This window comes from Pezoporus wallicus, unplaced genomic scaffold (genome assembly GCF_028554395.1).
Source record: "Pezoporus wallicus isolate ANWC-B61680 ecotype Strahan unplaced genomic scaffold, APGP_CSIRO_Pwel_v1 contig_5908, whole genome shotgun sequence".
Classification (NCBI taxonomy): domain Eukaryota; kingdom Metazoa; phylum Chordata; class Aves; order Psittaciformes; family Psittacidae; genus Pezoporus; species Pezoporus wallicus.
Window position 1 is genome coordinate 572,724 of NW_026635282.1, and position 16,560 is coordinate 589,283.

Genomic DNA, 16,560 nt, shown 5'->3' on the forward strand with positions numbered 1-16,560 from the left:
GGACGTGGAGTGGCTGTTCCGACTCCATCCCACCCTGTGACGACTGACAGTGGTGTGTACTGGGTCCCACTTCCTTCTCTATCCAGCTACCAGGCTTTGCCATCAAGGAGGCAAAAGCAGGTTTGAGCAGGACTGATGACATTGTCCCAGATGCTGTTCCCACTGGCAGTGGAGGAGGTGCAAAGCCAGTGGCACACAGCAGGCTGCCTGCAGAGGCCTGTGCTCATCACTGTTTCACTGGGGACTTCAGTGATGGAGCGGAGAGGCTGCTTACTGATGGCTGCAGTTGACACCAAAGAGCACTGGAGGCCACAATGGGCAATCAAAACGGTATTGACGGGGTTGAAACACCTTCTGGGGAAAAACACTTGCCTAGGACAAATGCAAATGCCCCCCCCCCCCGCCTTTGGCTGGGATTCCAGCCTCCAGAGGGCCGTCCCTTGCTTCCTGCAGATTGCAGAAGATTGGCTGGACAGGCAGCTGGGTGGCACACTGGGGTTTAGCAAGCTGAAGCCAGCAGAGATGAAGCCTACACACTGTTGCTGCCAATAGCAAACACCATCAGTGCAGGATGAGGGACTGCAGGCTGGGGCAGCAGCTCCCATGGAAGGATCCTCAAGGGACCAGCACAGGAGAGGGAATCACCCCAGCAGCATGTGGCTGAACAGGGTGCTTGACCACCACAGTCCCTTTGTGAGACACAGCAGGTTACTGGCACTCAGGCAGTGCTGGACAGGCACCAGCTGGCCAGGTTGGGCAAGGCGCGGAGCTGCACAGCCTGCAGGGACTGCCCAGAGGAGCAGGGCCACCCCTGGGAGGAGCAGCCAACCAGGGGGAAGATGCAGGAAGGGTTTTCAAGCGTGCAAGAGGCAGCTACAGAGAGGCAGGACACAATCTGTTCTCCATATCCCCAGGGAACAGGACAAAGTCTTAAATTGCAGAGGGAAAGATCCCAGATGGATCTAAGAAAACCCATCCACCTGGCATGATAAGACTTGGGGCTTGGCTGGGGGTCCTGGGGCATCCTTAGGGATCAGCAGAAGACCCCAACAGCGACACGATCCTGAAGAGTGCCCATCACAGCAGCATACCACTGAGGCCCTGCATACTGTTCCCCAGTGCCACCAGGGGGGCAGAGCTGGGTCCCCACCTCCCCTTCTGTAGACCTGGTTGTCTGTTCCAATATGTTTATTGTCCATAAGGCAGAACTGGCACATCCAAGGGGTTACTGCAGAGCTGGAGGCTGCACACAGCTGATGCTGTCCCTAATGCCTTTGCACTCCACTCGGGGAGGCCCTGTCCCACGCTGGCAGGCTGTGATGTTCAAAGTCCCACTTGCACCACTTCAGGTCCAGAGCATGTGGAGAGCTGCAGGGCAGGCAGCTGCTGGGTCACTGCTTCCCCTCTTGCCCCAGAGCTTGAGCATTTGTGTCCGTGGATTAAGGCAGCAGTGCCTGGCTCCTGAGAGAGCCCCTCTCCTGCCTGTTCTGCTGCAAACACTCTGCTGCTGCTTGTCCTTGGGGCCATCCCAGCATGTCCCCTAGCAGCAGGGGGCTGTGTTGGTGGCTGATGGCATGCCAGTGGGGCCAGCACACACCGGGTGGGCAGCCAGGGAGGGGATGGCACAGTCCTGCTGTGGCAAAGACGCTCTCAGCAAGGGGCACTGGTGTTTGGATGCTTGGCCCCGGAGAATGATGGGCAGCTCCTTGTCCCCATGCACTGTCCCAGCAGCTGGGGCCAGCGAGGTCCCTCTGTGCGGTGCCAGTGCAGCCTCACGCCTCCTCAGCAGTGGCATCAATCCCCGCGTAGGTGAAGTTCTCAAACAGGGCCATGTTCACATAGGCCTGCAGGGGAACCCCAGTCAGGAGCCAGCTGGGACAGTGTCCCCATCTACCTCCCATCCCAGCTGGCATGCTCGTCACCCCAAAAAGTGATGCTGGGGTTACCCCCATGCATAGTGGGGTCACACAGATTCTGCTGCTGGACGTCATTCCCCCCCAAGCCCAAGGGATGCTCCAGCATTCGGTCAAGCACTATGCAGGGTGAGTACCCCTCCTGCTGAGCTGTCACCACTCACCTTCCTAGCCTCCAGCATGCGGATGAGCTGCATGGAGATCTGGGCAAAGGGTGGGCGCTCATAGGGGCGGTCACGCCAGCACTGCCGCATCAGCTCGTACCTGGTGGCAGAGAGCCAGTGGTGGCTCAGTGTGCATGGAGGTGGAGAGGGCAGAAAAGCTATCTGTGGGAGGTGAGGGGGAGCAGGCAGGAAACTAAAGCCCAGGAAGGGTGTTCGGGGTGTGGGACTCGAGGTCATCCCCCCGCCACAATGCAGAGGAGAACCAGGCAGGAACTACTGTGAGTTGGTGGGAGCCCCATGGGGCAGTGGGGTCAGGGGGATGTGGGGCTCTGTGCACACTTACACCTCATCGTCACAGTTGCGTGGCTTCTCCATGCGGTAGCCTTGGGGCAGCTTCTCGTAGAGCTCAGCACAAGTCATCCCGCAGTATGGCGTCCCCCCTGTGGCCAGAGAGACACAACTGGCTGTGATGGATGGTCCCTTAGGTGTCCCCTCTGGGGGTGGGGTGAGGGGGGGCAGTCCTCCTCCCTGAGTGGAGGCAGGGGACACAGAAGAGCCTTACCCAAGCTGACGATCTCCCAGAGCAGGACACCAAATGACCACCTGAAAAGGCAGGAGCTGATGCTGTGATGCCCCACTGATGGCCATAGGGCATCACCCTAAGCTCAGGGTGGAGTGGGCAGCCAGGGCTTGGGCTGAGCTGGCAGCTCCTCAGGGAGATGCATCAGCATCACCTCCAGCCTTTGCAGCACCCAGAGCAAAAGCATCGCTGCACTGACCACCCCGGAGAGGGATGGAGATGGCCACAGCCATGCCTCAGCCCCAGTGCCCCTGCATGCAGGACTTACACATCACTTTTGGTGGTGTACACGCTGTAGTTCAGGGACTCAATGGCCATCCAGCGAACTGGCAAGCGACCCTGGGGAAACAGAGGGAATGACCATCAGAGGAGGGGGGATGCCCTGTGAATGGAGGGCAGAGGTTACCCAGCCGATCCTAGCATGGTGGATTGTTCCCACTGAAGGCAGGACTCATGGAGATGCTTTGCTCCTGCCTCACCATTGTCTTCTTCACATAGACTTCCTCCCCTCTGGAGAGGCCGAAGTCAGCAATCTTGGAGGCCAGATTTTCTCCCACCAGGATATTCCTTGCTGCCAGGTCCCTGTGAATGAACTGAAAGGGGCCAGCAGTCAGCAGGAGCCATATGCTGCCTGCTGGCCCCAGAAAAAAGGATGCTCTGATGAGCTTGCTGGGGATGTACCTGCTTCTCACTCAGGTACTGCATCCCCTTGGCCACGTCTGAAGCAAACTGGAGGAGCTGCTGGGAGGTGAGGGTGGAGGCAGTGCCATGCTCCTTGGCAAAGGCTGGATCTGTCTCCAAGACTCGGCTTTTGCGGAGGAAGTCGAGGAGATTTCCGTAGGGAGCATACTCTATGGCGATGTACAGGTACCCTGGGTGACAGGAGAAGGTTGGGCTCATGGGACTCACCCCAGCAAAGAGGAATACACAGTTGGGCAGGGCCCATAGGTCTGGGAAGAGGGGAGAGGGGGACACCCCTCACCCTTGTTCTCGCAGGCACCCAGCAAGTTGATGATGTTAGGGTGATGGCCCAGTTTGCACAGCACCTCCAGCTCCCCTGCAAAGTCACGATGGTCGTTCTCTGAAGCAAATTCTGGAAGCAAAGAAGAGATCGACACCTCAGTCCTACAACAAAGGCCTGAGGTGTTTGTTGTAGGACTGACAAACTCAGTCAGTTTGTCTGTCCTGCATCTCTACTGATGGCTCATGCCCCTTCACAGCCCCAGGCATGGTCCAGGATCGAGTTGCACCCTGCAGCCCTGCCATGCGCACCTTTCAGCATCTTGATGGCAGCATTCATTTTCAGGCCATCCTTTTTGATCATGGCCCTGATGACCTGCCCGAAGTTGCCCTCCCCAATCATGTCCTCAAACTTGATGTCTTCCCACTCCAGGATGGGGTAGCTGAGGGGCTCGGGCTGTGGCTTGGGCCGGCGTGTCAGGGTCAGGGTCCCCGAGTTGAACTGCAGGATGGTCTCTTCCCCCTGGCAGATGGGAGTGGGTGAGGTTAGCAGCACTGGGCACCCCTCTGCCCACGCGGCAGTCCCGGCAGGGCAGGTGTCCTGGGCAAGGGCAGGCTCCGCACCCTCTCTGTGTGGAAGTGAGGTCTGGCTGCATCCGGACTGGAGGCTACAGAGCGTGACCTGGATCGGGCTGGGACGAGGGGAGCTGGGGACACGGTCCTGGCGGGGCAGGCAGCACTCACCGAGCCAGACTGGTACGTAAAGGTGCGGCGCCGGTGGAAAAAGTTCTTCTTGATGAGGAAAAGTGCCAGGAGGGCAAAGAGGATGGTGAGGCAGGTGACAGACACGGAGCCAACGATGGCCAGGAGCAGCTGCTGGTCTATTCCTGCCTGCTCAGTGCTCTGGCTGCCCAGGCTGGGTGGCACGCTCAGTGCTCCTGCCAAAAGGAGGGATGAAGGGTCATGGTACATGGCTGAGCCCTGTGCAGGCCAAGCACCCAGCCCTCTTCCAGCACTCTGGGACCACATGAAGACACCTCTACCATATCCCAGGCTCTTGGTGCCATAGTGGCACAGGAATGAGGGTGTCACTGCTTGGGCCCAGCCACAGAACCTTCTGCTTTCTGGACCTCCAACCAGCTCCACCCACCAACTCCTCCCATGCCAGCTCTGTCCTGCTTCTCTAGTCCCTCACGCACCATGTCACCCTCTGGTCAAGGCAGAGCCACAGTGTGGATGCTGTGCTGTCACCATGCCACCCCTGCCCCATCAGGACTAGGAGGAGCAGGATTTCTGAAGACACCCACAGGTATTCTGGTCTTGGGGTGCTGCTTCAGTGCCAGTCTCTAAGGTGATCATGAGCACCCTGGTCACTCCTTGCTGACCCAGATGCTGAGCCCAAGCTCCAGCAGAGCTGTGAGCTCACTGCCTGCTGTACACCCTTCTCACCGTCCCCCACGGTCTTGGCTTTCACAGGCTGGCTCCATTCCCCTGGGACATGGGAGTTGGCACGGACGCGAAACTGGTAACTGGTGCTGGCGTTGAGGCCCCCGACGATCTTGGTGGTCTCTGCGCCGCTGTCAGTGTCGATCCACTGAGGCTCACTGGTGCCCCCCACCTGCTGCAGCTCCACAATATACTTGGTGATGCCCCCGTTGGGGTACTCAGGGACCTGCCAGGAGAGCCTGACAGCTGTGTCAGACACGGATTCTGCCAAGAGCGACCGTGGTGAGGAGGGACCTGGAACAAGGCAAGGAGAGCGTCGGTCCCAGGACAGGGCTCCTGAAGCTGCATGGGCTGAATGGTGCTGTGAGGACTGGACCCTGTGGATGCCAGTGGCAACCAAAGCTGTGCCAGGTCTGAGGGACCTCCAGGGGTCTCTGGTTCCTGCTTGGAGGAGGTACAGGAGCAGGTGGAGCTGCTCTCCAGGTACAACAGTGGGGCAGGACTGTACTGCAAGTGCTCCCAGCCTCAGGGACTGGCCTGTCAGGCTAGATGTCTGTGTATTGACTAGCCCTCAGGATATTTTGTTTCTTCAACCCTCTTTCACACACTGTTCCCACCACCACCTCTGAGCCTCCTCCAGCCTGCCCACATCCCTAACCCCAAATCACACATGCACTGAGAGGAGAAAAACTCACATCTTCCAAGCCTGGTGCCCATCAGCCCTCCCAACATGTACCAGTGGCAGTGAGCCTTAACGAAGGAGTTACACACTCCCTCCTTGGCTTCCAGAAAGGTTGATCAGGCTGATGCTCCACCTTCCCTATGTGAAGGGCTGTGTGAATGTGTGTGTGTGCCCACAAGAGAGACTGCAGGTCCCCCATGGCCCAGTGACCAGCAAAATTAGCAGGCAGCAGGGTTAAAGTGAACCAAAGGGAAATATTTTTTTCATACAAAGTATAATTATATGGAGGAACTTGTTGCTACAGGGTGTTGTAAAGGCTGCAAGTACAGACAGGTACTTGGGCAAGGGTGCAGAGGACACATCTGTTTGTGAGCATCACTCCTGATGGCCTGAATGTCATGTTCAGCTTAGGGTGTTTCTCAGCTGCTTGGTGCTGAAGCCTGTGGAGTCTAGTGGGGAAATGAGGATCCAGTTTCCCTCAAGCAGCTGTTCATGCTCTATCAGAGACGGGATACAGAAGCAGCCAGATCTGGGGATTGTTGCTGTTACAATTATAACTGATTTATCATTGTAAGTCCCTGAAATAGTTCCTCATGTTCTGCTGGACTCACCTTTACTGTTGATCATGACCTTATAGAGGTCGGAGGGAGGCCCCAGGCTGGTGCAGTGGTACACCAGCACCTCCAGCCCATACTCCTTGTTGAACTCCAGGTCTCCGATGCGGGCAGAGAGCACAGAGATGGAAGTGATGTTCTTCTCAGAGACCAGCCGCTTTGCAGAGTCGAAGAGGTGGACGATGAACCCATGTGCTGGCTCATGGTTACTTGGCAATTTCCAGTTGACATGAAGTGTGTTTTTCTCCTCTATGGACCAGCCTTCGATCACAGGCTTGACTGTGGGCTCTGCAAACACAAAGGCAGCAAAACATCACTGCACATCAGCCCTGGGGCTTTGCAGTGCCTGCACCATGCAGGGTTAGGGGTAGGGTCAAGGTGAGGGAGATGGAGGCTCACCAAGGCACTCAGTCATCATGATGGCCTCGGGCCCCTTGCTGCCCTCCCCACCATCCCCTGGCCGGCTCAGCTGCACCTTGACAATGTAGGCAGTCACTGGCCGGAGGTTCATGAGGGTGATGTTCTCGCTGTTGTCAACTGTTGGCCAAGAGGACATGTCAAAGCCATGCCCATGACCCACAATCTGCCCTGCCACCAGCATCCTCCTCAGCATCACCATGTAGGTCCCAGGATGAGCACCCCTGCCCACCCCAGATCCCCACTGGCTGGAGCAGCCACCGCCTCCCACCCAGATCCTACCTGTGTCCCCCAGCCCCTAATGGACATACCCACAATGGATGACCATGCTGAGGTGTCATCCTTGGGCTTGTAGAGCAGCTTGATGGAGACGATAGGTCCGTCACCAGAGAAGCAGTCCACAGGTGACACCACGAGCTGGCGGCTCTGCTTGGCCAGCAGCCTGGGAGGGTTCAGGGGTGCTGGTGGCACTTGAAAGAGGGGAAGGAAGGAATGACACCAGTGGGACTGGGAGCCATGAGGAGCAGAGTGTGGGTACGTCTGCCACCTCATGGCCCTGTTTGGCTTTGTCAAGGAAGTCTTTTATCACCACCCAAACCTGTCTGCTGGAACGGCAACACACAATAGGTAGCTCCCTGTCTAATGCGGAGCATCTTGCATTGCCACACCGTGCTGTCAACCTCCCCCCGCAACCCCATCTTGTCCCACTCTTTCCTCACCTCGGACGTTGACCTTGACTTTCCGGCTGTCCTGGCCTCCGTTTGTGGAGACCCTGCACTCCCAGAGCCCCGTGTCTGCCTTTGTCAGGCGTCGCACCTGAAACTCGCAGGTGATCTGCCCTGACTCGATGATGGCTTTGATGAGCTGCAGTTACAGAGAGTGCCATGAGCCACCTGGTTCCCTCCACCAGCTTGAAGCTGCCCAGCAGGCCACTGGGGAGATGGAGGCTTTTGAGGGAGCCAGCAACATGGGGATGTTGGTGGGACAAGGGCATGGCAGTACCTTGAGCACAGTGCCATCAGCCTTGCGCAGCTCCACGCTGTCACTGGTGGGCAGTGGGTTGCCCGTGGCCACGCAGCTGACAATGGGCTCTGAGCCCAGGTTGAACTCCAGCTCTGATGCTAGATGGATGATTTGGGGGAAGCGGTCTGGCACAAAGAAATCAGCATTAGGGCTGTCCCCACTCCTCCCCAGGCACAAGAGAGGCTGGCACCATGGTGCCAGGGGGCTTGAACCAGATGCTGTGGTCCAGCGCTGATCCCCACCCCATGCTCCAGGTTCAGCAATGCTAATAATCCTGGGGGCCAGACTAGATGCTCCCCATGCAGTGCTCTGGTTTCCATAGGTTTAGGGGCTATTTCTGCAAGCAAGGTGGGCTGCTGCACTGGCTGGTGAGGCCAGGAGCTGATGACTCCCTCAGTCACCAGTGAGGAAGGAGCTGGAGCCCACAGGCTGTGAACAGAAACCCACCACAGCCCCATGCCAGCCTCACCTGACTTCTCACAGTGCTGCCCGTGCCAGCCCGCCGGGCAGACACAGCCACTGAAGCGGTTACAGCTGCCTCCGTTCTGGCAGGCACACACCAGGGCACAGTCAGAGCCGTAGTATCCAGGAGGACAGGCTGTGGGAAGAGGAGAGCTCGCTGCTACCCCCAGCCATGGTGCAGGCAGAGACCACAGGCAGCTGGTAGAGGCAGCTGCACTGCTCAGCCTGTGCCTATTTTCAGGCTGGGAGAGGTGCTGCTGCTGCTGCTGGAGAGCAGAGCCAGGTCCCGGAGGAAGCTCGGGCTGGATAGGTGAGCTGATGGACACCCATGTACACATACCTTGGCTGCAGCGGGAGCCACTCCAGCCTGAGGCACAGGAGCAGCCGTAGGGGTCTGGCAGGCAGAAGCTGAGCCCCCTGCAGCCCTGGGCTCTCTGGCACGTCTCCTGGCAATTGCGGCCAAACTGGCCTTCCCTGCAGGCTGGAAAAACAAGTGTGGTCTGCCCTTACCCACCATTCACCCCTGCACTGCCTGTGGGCTTGGGGTGCCCCAAACCAGTGTCACCACCCTGAGCAGGCAGAGGAGCCATGTCCTGCTGAGGTGGATGGTCCAGCCCAGCTCCAGAAACGGGCACTCTGGGCAGAGGGGCACTGGGGATACACATGGAGTATCTGGCCTCAGTGCCCAGGTCTGGGGGTGCAGCAAGCCCCCCTGCACGTCCTGGCCACAGCTCCCGCTGTTGGACAGCCCAGCACTTACCTCTTTCACAGCGGGTGCCCATGAAGCCAGGAGGACAGATACATTCACCAACGTGGTCATGGCAGATGCCACCGTTCAGACAGTCGGGACAGTCCTTCTCACAGGACGGTCCCCATTTCTTTGCGGGACAGGCTGCAGAGAGAGCGGACGGGGCTCGGGGTGGCACCAGGACCCTGGTATGGCCCCACATGCCAGGGGGCCAGGGCCCTGCTCACCTCTCACGATCAGGCGGTAGAAGGCACTCCACAGAGGGCTGTCCCCCATGAACGTGGCGCTGTAGACACCATTTTCACTCACGCTGACGTTGGGGAGTGTCAGGACGACGAGGTCACCCCGCACCTCGCCACGGTCCGTGGTCTGGTAGTAAGTGCCTGCAAGGGAGCAGAAGGTGACCCGGGGCTCTCCCTGCACCCCCAGGGCCAGCACCAGCCATCGGCTGGGAGCAGCCCCAGCACCTGGCCTGCTCTCGGAGCCACTTGCCATTTCTTTTCCACATAACGTCTGTCTGCTTCCTCTTGAGGACCCTGGCGGAGAAGGTGGCCTGCTCTGCGATGTTCACAGACTGCGTGGCCTTCACTGGGAAGAGGTGGGCTGTGGAGAAGGAGGAGAAGCAGCCTGAGCAGTGGTCACCCCCAGGGCACTTACACTGCAGGGCAGTGCCAGCACCCCAGGCACCCTGAAATATGGCCCTGGTGCAGGCCAGCACCCACCATACGTTTCTGCTGGGACATCAGTGCATGCCTCCCTGTTCACCCCATGTGGGAGCTGGGACCCCCGTGATGCTCTGCAGGGAAGGTTCTGCCTTACTGGCCCCTCCAGCTGCTGTGGGCATGACTCCAGGAAGTGGCACGTGGCACCCAGCCCCCTGGCCAGCGCCAGCCTGGGGTGCAGTGTGGGTGGCAACAGCCTGGGGAGGTGATGGCTGGGACAAATCTGCACAGTGCACCCCGCTTGCTGCTGTCTCTGGGGGTGCAGGGTCAGGCAGTGACAGCACAGGCAGGCGAGGGGCGGTGGAGGGAAGCAGGCATGTGGAGGGCTGCGTGTCAGCCCACAGGACCAGTGGCCCTGTCACGCCTGTTTTCCTGATTTCCCAGGTGTTGGGGCGTGCAGCAGCAGTGAGCTCCCAGTGTATTGCTGTGAGTCAGCCAGAGCTCAGCTCTGAGCACAGACAGGGCTATAAATACCTTAAGACCTGGGAAACCAAGCCCTGGGTGTGCCAGGACAGACACAAAAGAGGGCACAGGCAGGCACTGCCTCTCGGATCCTTCCGTCACGCCAGCTTGTGTACGCTAAAGCCAGCCACACCAGGCTGGAGCTAAGGCACATCCATCCCCGTGTCCCGCCTCAGTGAGGCCGAGGACCAGGAGGAAGCGGCACACGCTGCAGACACCCAGGGAAGGGCACTGCAGGTCATGCATCCCGGTAATTCCCCTCCCCACATGTCCCTCTGGTGGGATCTTTCTACCGCGGACTTTGCAGTGCCTTGTACAGGGCGCACAGATGTGGCCTGCATCCTGTCTCATTCCTTTCACTCACTGGAGCGACAGCCCTACATGTCCCCTGGGGATCCCTAGACACAGCACTTTGTCTTTACCTACACTGAATTGTATCTGTCCTCCATCACCGCTCAGCAGTGTCTGCAGCCCCCCAGAGCTCATCCATCCATCCATCTCTGCAGGCATCCTGGGGACAGCAGCTGGCATGGTTGCTTATTCAGCTGTTTGTACCCACAACCGGTGGCACAGGTCCCCACACAGCCCCTGTGCCATGCCAGTGGGGACTTCCCCGTGTGTCAAGAACCACAAATTAACTCCTATTCTTGCTCCCTTTATTTTAGTCATTTGTTTACCCATGCAAAGACCTGCCCTGCCACCCTCTGGGCGCAGAGTTGCTCCCAAAGAGCCTTTGAAAGGGAATTGTCCCAGTTTTCTCCAGGAACCCAAGCAGATAGTGTCAACTGGGTCATCCACAGCATCCTCACCACAGTCACCCCGGAGACCCTCCTGCTGCAAACTCACCCACCCTGCCTCTTCCTCAGGGACCACATAACCACAAATACTGCTCTTTATTACAGTTTCTACTGATTTCCATGGTTCTGATTGGGGTTTACAGACCTGTAACTCCCTCCCCAGAGAGCTTTTAAGAGAGGCTGGTGTCCCACAAGCAGCCTTGCTGCCTGCCCTCCACTCATGCTTACAGCAAGCCTGGCCTGGCAATGCCACGCTGCTCCATTTGGCTACTTACTGCCTGTCTCTTGCTACCAGCACTGGTGTTTTAGGCAGATTCCCAACAAGTTTCCCCTTTTCTATTGCGCACATGGATGAAAAGATAAAAGAAATTTGGGTTTCTGCAACTGTTATTCTGGGCATCTTTCTGCTCTGGATATTGTAAAAAATAGTTTATTCCCAGATTTAAACCCTTCTGAGATTGCTTCTCAGGATCTCTTTGGTTCACTTTACTTTGTTTTTACAGCAAAATTGCTAAAGTTTATCAACCTTCCTGTGTTCTTCTTCAAGCGTGACCTTTCAGGAGATGCCAGCTTTCCTCTAACAGCATTCCCCACCCGCTGCTTTATCACCCTAGCCTGTTTTTCTGTGTTTTGGGGCTGAACAGGAGAGATGATATATGCCAAGCCTTGTCAGGGCAGGGGGGAGGTGTCTGTACCCAGCCCTCCCTCCCCCTGCAAAGTTGTAATTTTTTTTTACTTTTTCCATTTGTTTTGTTTTGTTTTGTTTTGTTTTTTTCTTTTTGATTGTTGGTTTGGGTTTTTTTACTTTTCTAAATTAAACAGACAACAGCAGCTTGTTTGGCGCTTGCAAAAGAGACACTTTTTTGCCATCTATAACTCACAGAGGCTTGGACCCAGACCCTGACCAGCTCCTCCACAGTGCTGTTCTGGCCTGGCTATGCTGACACAGAAGCAGGGGGCTGGCTGAGATCCCTCCCACCATGGGACACCATGACATACTGATGGAGCCCCAGAGCTGTCACCTCCCTCCATGACCTATGTACAGGGACACTGGGGGTGCAGAGCCCCCTCTCGCTGCCCTGCTGCTGGCCATTGCCCCTATGCTTTCTGCTGGTGCCTCTACCTCCCTCCCTCTGTGCCAGCGGCGTCTCTGTGCCACTCTGCTTGCCCAGACTGGCCCTGTTCCTGATAGGACCACTGCCATTTTTATGCTGAGCCTCTTGCTAAAGACACAGGCTGATTCCTGCTCCCTGGGGGATGTTTGGTCCCCACTAACAGTCTCTGTTTTCCAGCTTGGAGATAATAGAACTGCTTGATAAAGCTGTGTTTTAACACACTCAGGGAAACTTGTGTCCCCCACCTTTCCTTCTCAGCAAAAGGTTACCTGTTTTAGACAAAACTGTCTAAAAAAGAGCTAGAAATCCTCCTAAGGCAAACACCTACCACTGAAAATTTCAGTCCTAATAGTTTTGCAACAGGAGGGCAGTGAAGGCTGGGGGCTCAGTGTGGGACAGTACTGCTCCACGTGCTATCTCTGCCACTGGCCATATGGCCCAAAATGAGAGTGGAAGACAAGAGCCCAACACTGCCCTTGGCTGTGGTGCGCCCTGGCCGTGCTGCTGTGGCATTGCGCTTGCCAAGCACCCGGAGGGCTGCTGGAGGTGCACCCCAGCACTGCCTCCTCCCTGTGAGCCTGCGGTGGGGGCACGAGGCTGGCACAGCTCCAGTGGGCTGCCTCCCACTCTAGTTAATGATTTCCAGACCCCACCACCTCCTCCAAGGGCGCCCGACTTCCTCTTAGACCTTGCTCTGTTTCCGGCCACCGATCCCAGCCCAGCCGTCTGCCCATGCTGCTGCCCATTCCTGCGGGCCTCAGCCACCCTCCTCCAGCTGAACATCCTTCCTTTATCCACCCCATGGGTACTGGCAGACCCCAGACATAGCTTGTGGGTCACCAGGATCCCGCCACCGTGCTGGCTGGCGCTGGAATTGTGAAGCACGGAGCAGGTAGCTCCCATGTGTCCCCCCAGCCTCTCACCGTTGTGGCTGTTGTGCACGTAGACGACCTGTGCCTGCTCGGTTGGGGTGCGCCCCAGGCAGTAGAGGATGCCCACCAGGTCGGCCATGGAAAAGCCCCTGGCCTGGACGTGGTTGCTGCGGTTGCGGTAGTTTTGGAAGCCGGTCTTAGGGTGCGTCATCACGATCTTGTTCTCCCGCTCGATCTGCAGGTAGCTCACGTCCCGATCCCCCATGACGCAGGACAGGTAAAAGTCAGAGTGGGACAGGCTCTGCACGTTGGCAATCAGGGTGATGTCCAGGATGGCCCCTGGGGTGGAGGAGCATGAAGGCACATTACAGCAGGACGAGGGCAAGGCCATCCAGCCCTGCCTCAGGGCCAGATCCTGTCACCCTCACAACACTCCCTTTTCAGGACATATTTGTCACCCCCAGCCCAGGACACACAGGCAGCACACAGCCAGGTTGGGTGCAGACCCATGGGGATGACACGGTGGGCATTTCTACTCTCCTTTTGGAGATCCCCATGGGCACAGCCCCCCACCATGAGTCAAGCATGCAGCAAGGACGGGTCTTGGGCCCCTCTCCTCCCACAAGCTGCCCACACAGCAGCCCCATGCTGGGGAGAGGCAGGCAGGGAGGGTGTCCTGGGTTCAGCAGTCCTGGGTTCAGCACTGCTGGCCTCTGAGGTTTCCAAATGGCCGATCACAAAGGGATGTTCCTCCCTCTAAACCCTGCTCTGATGGTGCCTTTGAGATCCCACAGCTGCTTCATCCCACCAAGCCTCAGTGGGGCAGGGGCTGCTCCCTGGGGCAGAGTGAAAGGGGTGATTTACCTGCCAGCCATGGGAAGAGAAGCAGAAGATAAACCTGGAGTCCCATGTCCTTGGAGTGTGTCCCGAATCTGGCAGAGGTCAGAAGATCCCTGGCATGTCCCAGCCACAGGGGTCGGAGCCAGAGGCTGCAGCTGCCCTAAGGGCTCCACGTGAGCAGCAGCTCAGGACCCCTGGCTCCTGCTCGTGCCCCTCATCTTGCCTCTTCCTTGCTGCTCAGTGCCCAGGGCAGCTGGGACCACCTACACTGGGGCATATCCTGGGCACGGCGAGGAAGATACCTTTGTCCCTGCTTGCTTGGTGGCCACCTGGTTGCTCAGGAGCAAAGCTTGGTGGCAAAGAGTCCACTGAGGTCCTCTGCCTGGTGGCAGCTCTCCTTGGGAGAAGGCACCCACCCCTCTGGGGCTAGGGCAGCGTGCTCAGGGCTTCCCAAGCCATGCTGAGATCCCAGCCCTGCCAGGAGGTGTCCTGGGCCCCCTCCTTGCCTGCCGTGCGGAGGGTCTCATGCCCTAGTCCGCCTGGGTGGCAGCATCCCGTCCCCTCGGTGCAGCCCTGTGGCGCAGGGCTGTGGGAAGGACTCTCTGGAGCAGGGAAAGGAAAGGGGCCAAGGGGCTGTGGCTGGCGGCGGTGGCGGAGCCAAATCCTGTTTCCCATGCGGCGTTTCCTGCTCTCCACCCATTGTTCGCAGACAGCCCTGACTCCAGGAGCTGGCGGGAGCTGCCCTGCACGGGCTGTCCCTGGTGAGCAGCGTGCGGTGATGCTGAGGTCGTACACACCTCGTGACACCTCGGCCTCCCGCCGCCACGAGCCGGGGTGCTGAGGCACGGCCCCATCTGTGCTGTGTTGTGCTGGGGCCTGACTCACGCCTGCAGCGTTCCGTGGTGAGGACACTGTCCCAGTTGAAAGGGTCTAGGCAGAGCAGGGTGACCAAAAGCCACCAGCCTGTATAGGAGGGTGGCCACTGCCCTGGGAGAAGCCCTTCCATGTTGCAGTAAACACGTCTGGGAGGAAGCAGAAAGCAGCAGAAAGCCTGGATTTCCCCCAGCACTTTCCCATGCACAGTGCCAGCATGGGCAGTGGCACAGGCACAGCACGGCATGGCACTGCTGTCCCCACACCCAGCCCTCCTGCCCCAGCCTCCGGCAGGCTCCAGGCACCTTGCCTGGAAAATGAATGGTAGTCCCCAGGAAAACAGCATAAGCTTCACCCAGCAAACCTCCCACCGCTTCACAAATCAAACTGTTCCCACGTGAAAGCCAGGGCTGCCGAGGAGCAAGCCTCATGTTTTGGTGTGTCCCAAGCCTGTACTGTATCCGGCCAAAAATCTAAAGCACACATGGAGAGGAAGGGGAAATCCATTCATCGCTTCCGACTATTTACAGTGCGCTCCAGGGCCGCGTGGTGCCCACAGCATCCAAAGGAGGGATGGCAGTGGGTAGGAGCTCCCCCAGAGCAGCCGCATGGACACCCCACGACAGGAGGGATGGAGAGGATTCAAAAAAAAGAGGGACACCAGTTGCAGCTACCCCCATTTGCCTGGAAAACTAAGCATGGTGCTTTGCCATGGGCTGTGTATGGGAGAAGGGCTCTGGGTTTGGGAGCCCCTTGGAGCACCTGAGGAGCAACCATAATGCAAATGCAGAACACGAGGCCATCCTGCAGTGAGATGCACAGGGGATGGGCAGCCAGGCTGGTCCCTCCTGCCATTGGCACCCTCCTGGGAAGCCCGCACATCCCCATTTGCCTGGTGAACCCCAAAGTCATTTGCAAGGCTGCTGGGTCAGGGACTCATCCGTGCACTCAGTACAGCTGCAGGAAGAGGACAGATACATAAATAGATAAATAAATGATTTCTTCCCTTAGTTCACTGCCTATCACGGTCACAACAATATTGCCATCGTGCCACCACATGCTTACACGTGCAGCCCCTGGGGAAGCAACTCGTTCTGTGCTCCCCCAGCAGCACACAGAGCTGTGCATTATGGTTATGCACATTTATGGTGCACTCTGTGTGGTGCACATTGCCTCCAACAAGAGGATTTGTTTGAGGACAGGATTATTCCATTTGAGGGCAGGATGATTTATACAGAACAAACACTTCGGAAAGGCTTTGCAACCGCAGGCCCTGCCCATTCCTCCCTGGAGCACAGCATGGCTCCTCTTACTGCCCGAGGGGAACTGGTGCATTGCTTTGCTCTTTTGGGGAATGGGAGCCATTTGGAGTTAGCTCTCACACCAGGTGATGCTCAGATCTCAGGGATCCATCAAGGAATCTGACCAAAGCTGATTTGTCTCCTTGCATTTTTCTCTAGGAACACTTGGGTAAGAGGTGTCTCTCTGTGTGGATCCCTTAGGTGGGAGATAGCGCAAGAAACTTCCCTGGGGGGTTTTGTGGGGAAACCCAATCAGGGCCAGCTTAACCTTATGTATCATCTCCAAAGGAGGAACCAGGGAGCTGGGTGCAGCTGAGCCTGGCCAAAGCAGCTCACCACACTTGCTCTTCTGTAACATAGAAAGCTCCAGCTGCCCAGCCCACAGCATGCCGAAAACACCTGAATTTCTGCTGAATTCACAGACCTCAACTTTTTTGCTGAATCATGATGGACTAAAAAAAAAAAAAAAAGAGCGACAAAAATACCCCTTTTTGTTATCATTTGCCCATTCTAATGCACGGCATCGCATGCCAGAAACCATAATGCACCGATACGTTTCCTGATAGGAA

General features: G+C 57.5%; 1 protein-coding gene across 3 annotated transcripts; it reads right to left on the bottom strand.

The window, feature by feature from the left end:
- Positions 1-1,170: 1,170 nt before the first annotated feature.
- TIE1 (tyrosine kinase with immunoglobulin like and EGF like domains 1) lies at positions 1,171-14,493 on the bottom strand. Of its 3 annotated transcripts, none has more exons than XM_057416678.1 (23): positions 13,842-14,493; positions 13,029-13,316; positions 9,502-9,612; positions 9,237-9,392; positions 9,022-9,153; positions 8,602-8,742; positions 8,269-8,397; positions 7,779-7,924; positions 7,496-7,640; positions 7,088-7,246; positions 6,759-6,896; positions 6,357-6,647; positions 5,067-5,357; positions 4,242-4,555; positions 3,930-4,140; positions 3,640-3,750; positions 3,339-3,529; positions 3,137-3,250; positions 2,926-2,996; positions 2,640-2,680; positions 2,421-2,517; positions 2,078-2,177; positions 1,171-1,844 (listed from the first exon to the last, which is right to left on the bottom strand). In XM_057416678.1, the coding sequence occupies exons 1-23, from the start codon at positions 13,885-13,887 to the stop codon at positions 1,773-1,775; spliced, it is 3,495 nt and encodes a 1,164-aa protein (XP_057272661.1). In that variant the 5' UTR covers positions 13,888-14,493; the 3' UTR covers positions 1,171-1,772. The 3 variants fall into 3 exon arrangements, with proteins under 3 accessions (XP_057272661.1, XP_057272667.1, XP_057272678.1); XM_057416684.1 differs by having other exon boundaries at positions 4,362-4,555; positions 13,842-14,490; XM_057416695.1 differs by lacking the exon at positions 13,029-13,316.
- Positions 14,494-16,560: the final 2,067 nt, after the last annotated feature.

Excerpts from the sequence above, each read along its gene's own strand:
- TIE1 (XM_057416678.1), bottom strand. The coding sequence starts at position 13,887 with ATGGGACTCCAGGTTTATCTTCTGCTTCTCTTCCCATGGCTGGCAG. Across the intron at positions 7,247-7,495 it reads AGTCAAGGTCAACGTCCGAG|TGCCACCAGCACCCCTGAAC; the intron begins GTGAGGAAAGAG and ends CCCTCTTTCAAG. Across the intron at positions 2,681-2,925 it reads TACACCACCAAAAGTGATGT|GTGGTCATTTGGTGTCCTGC; the intron begins GTAAGTCCTGCA and ends CTGCCTTTTCAG.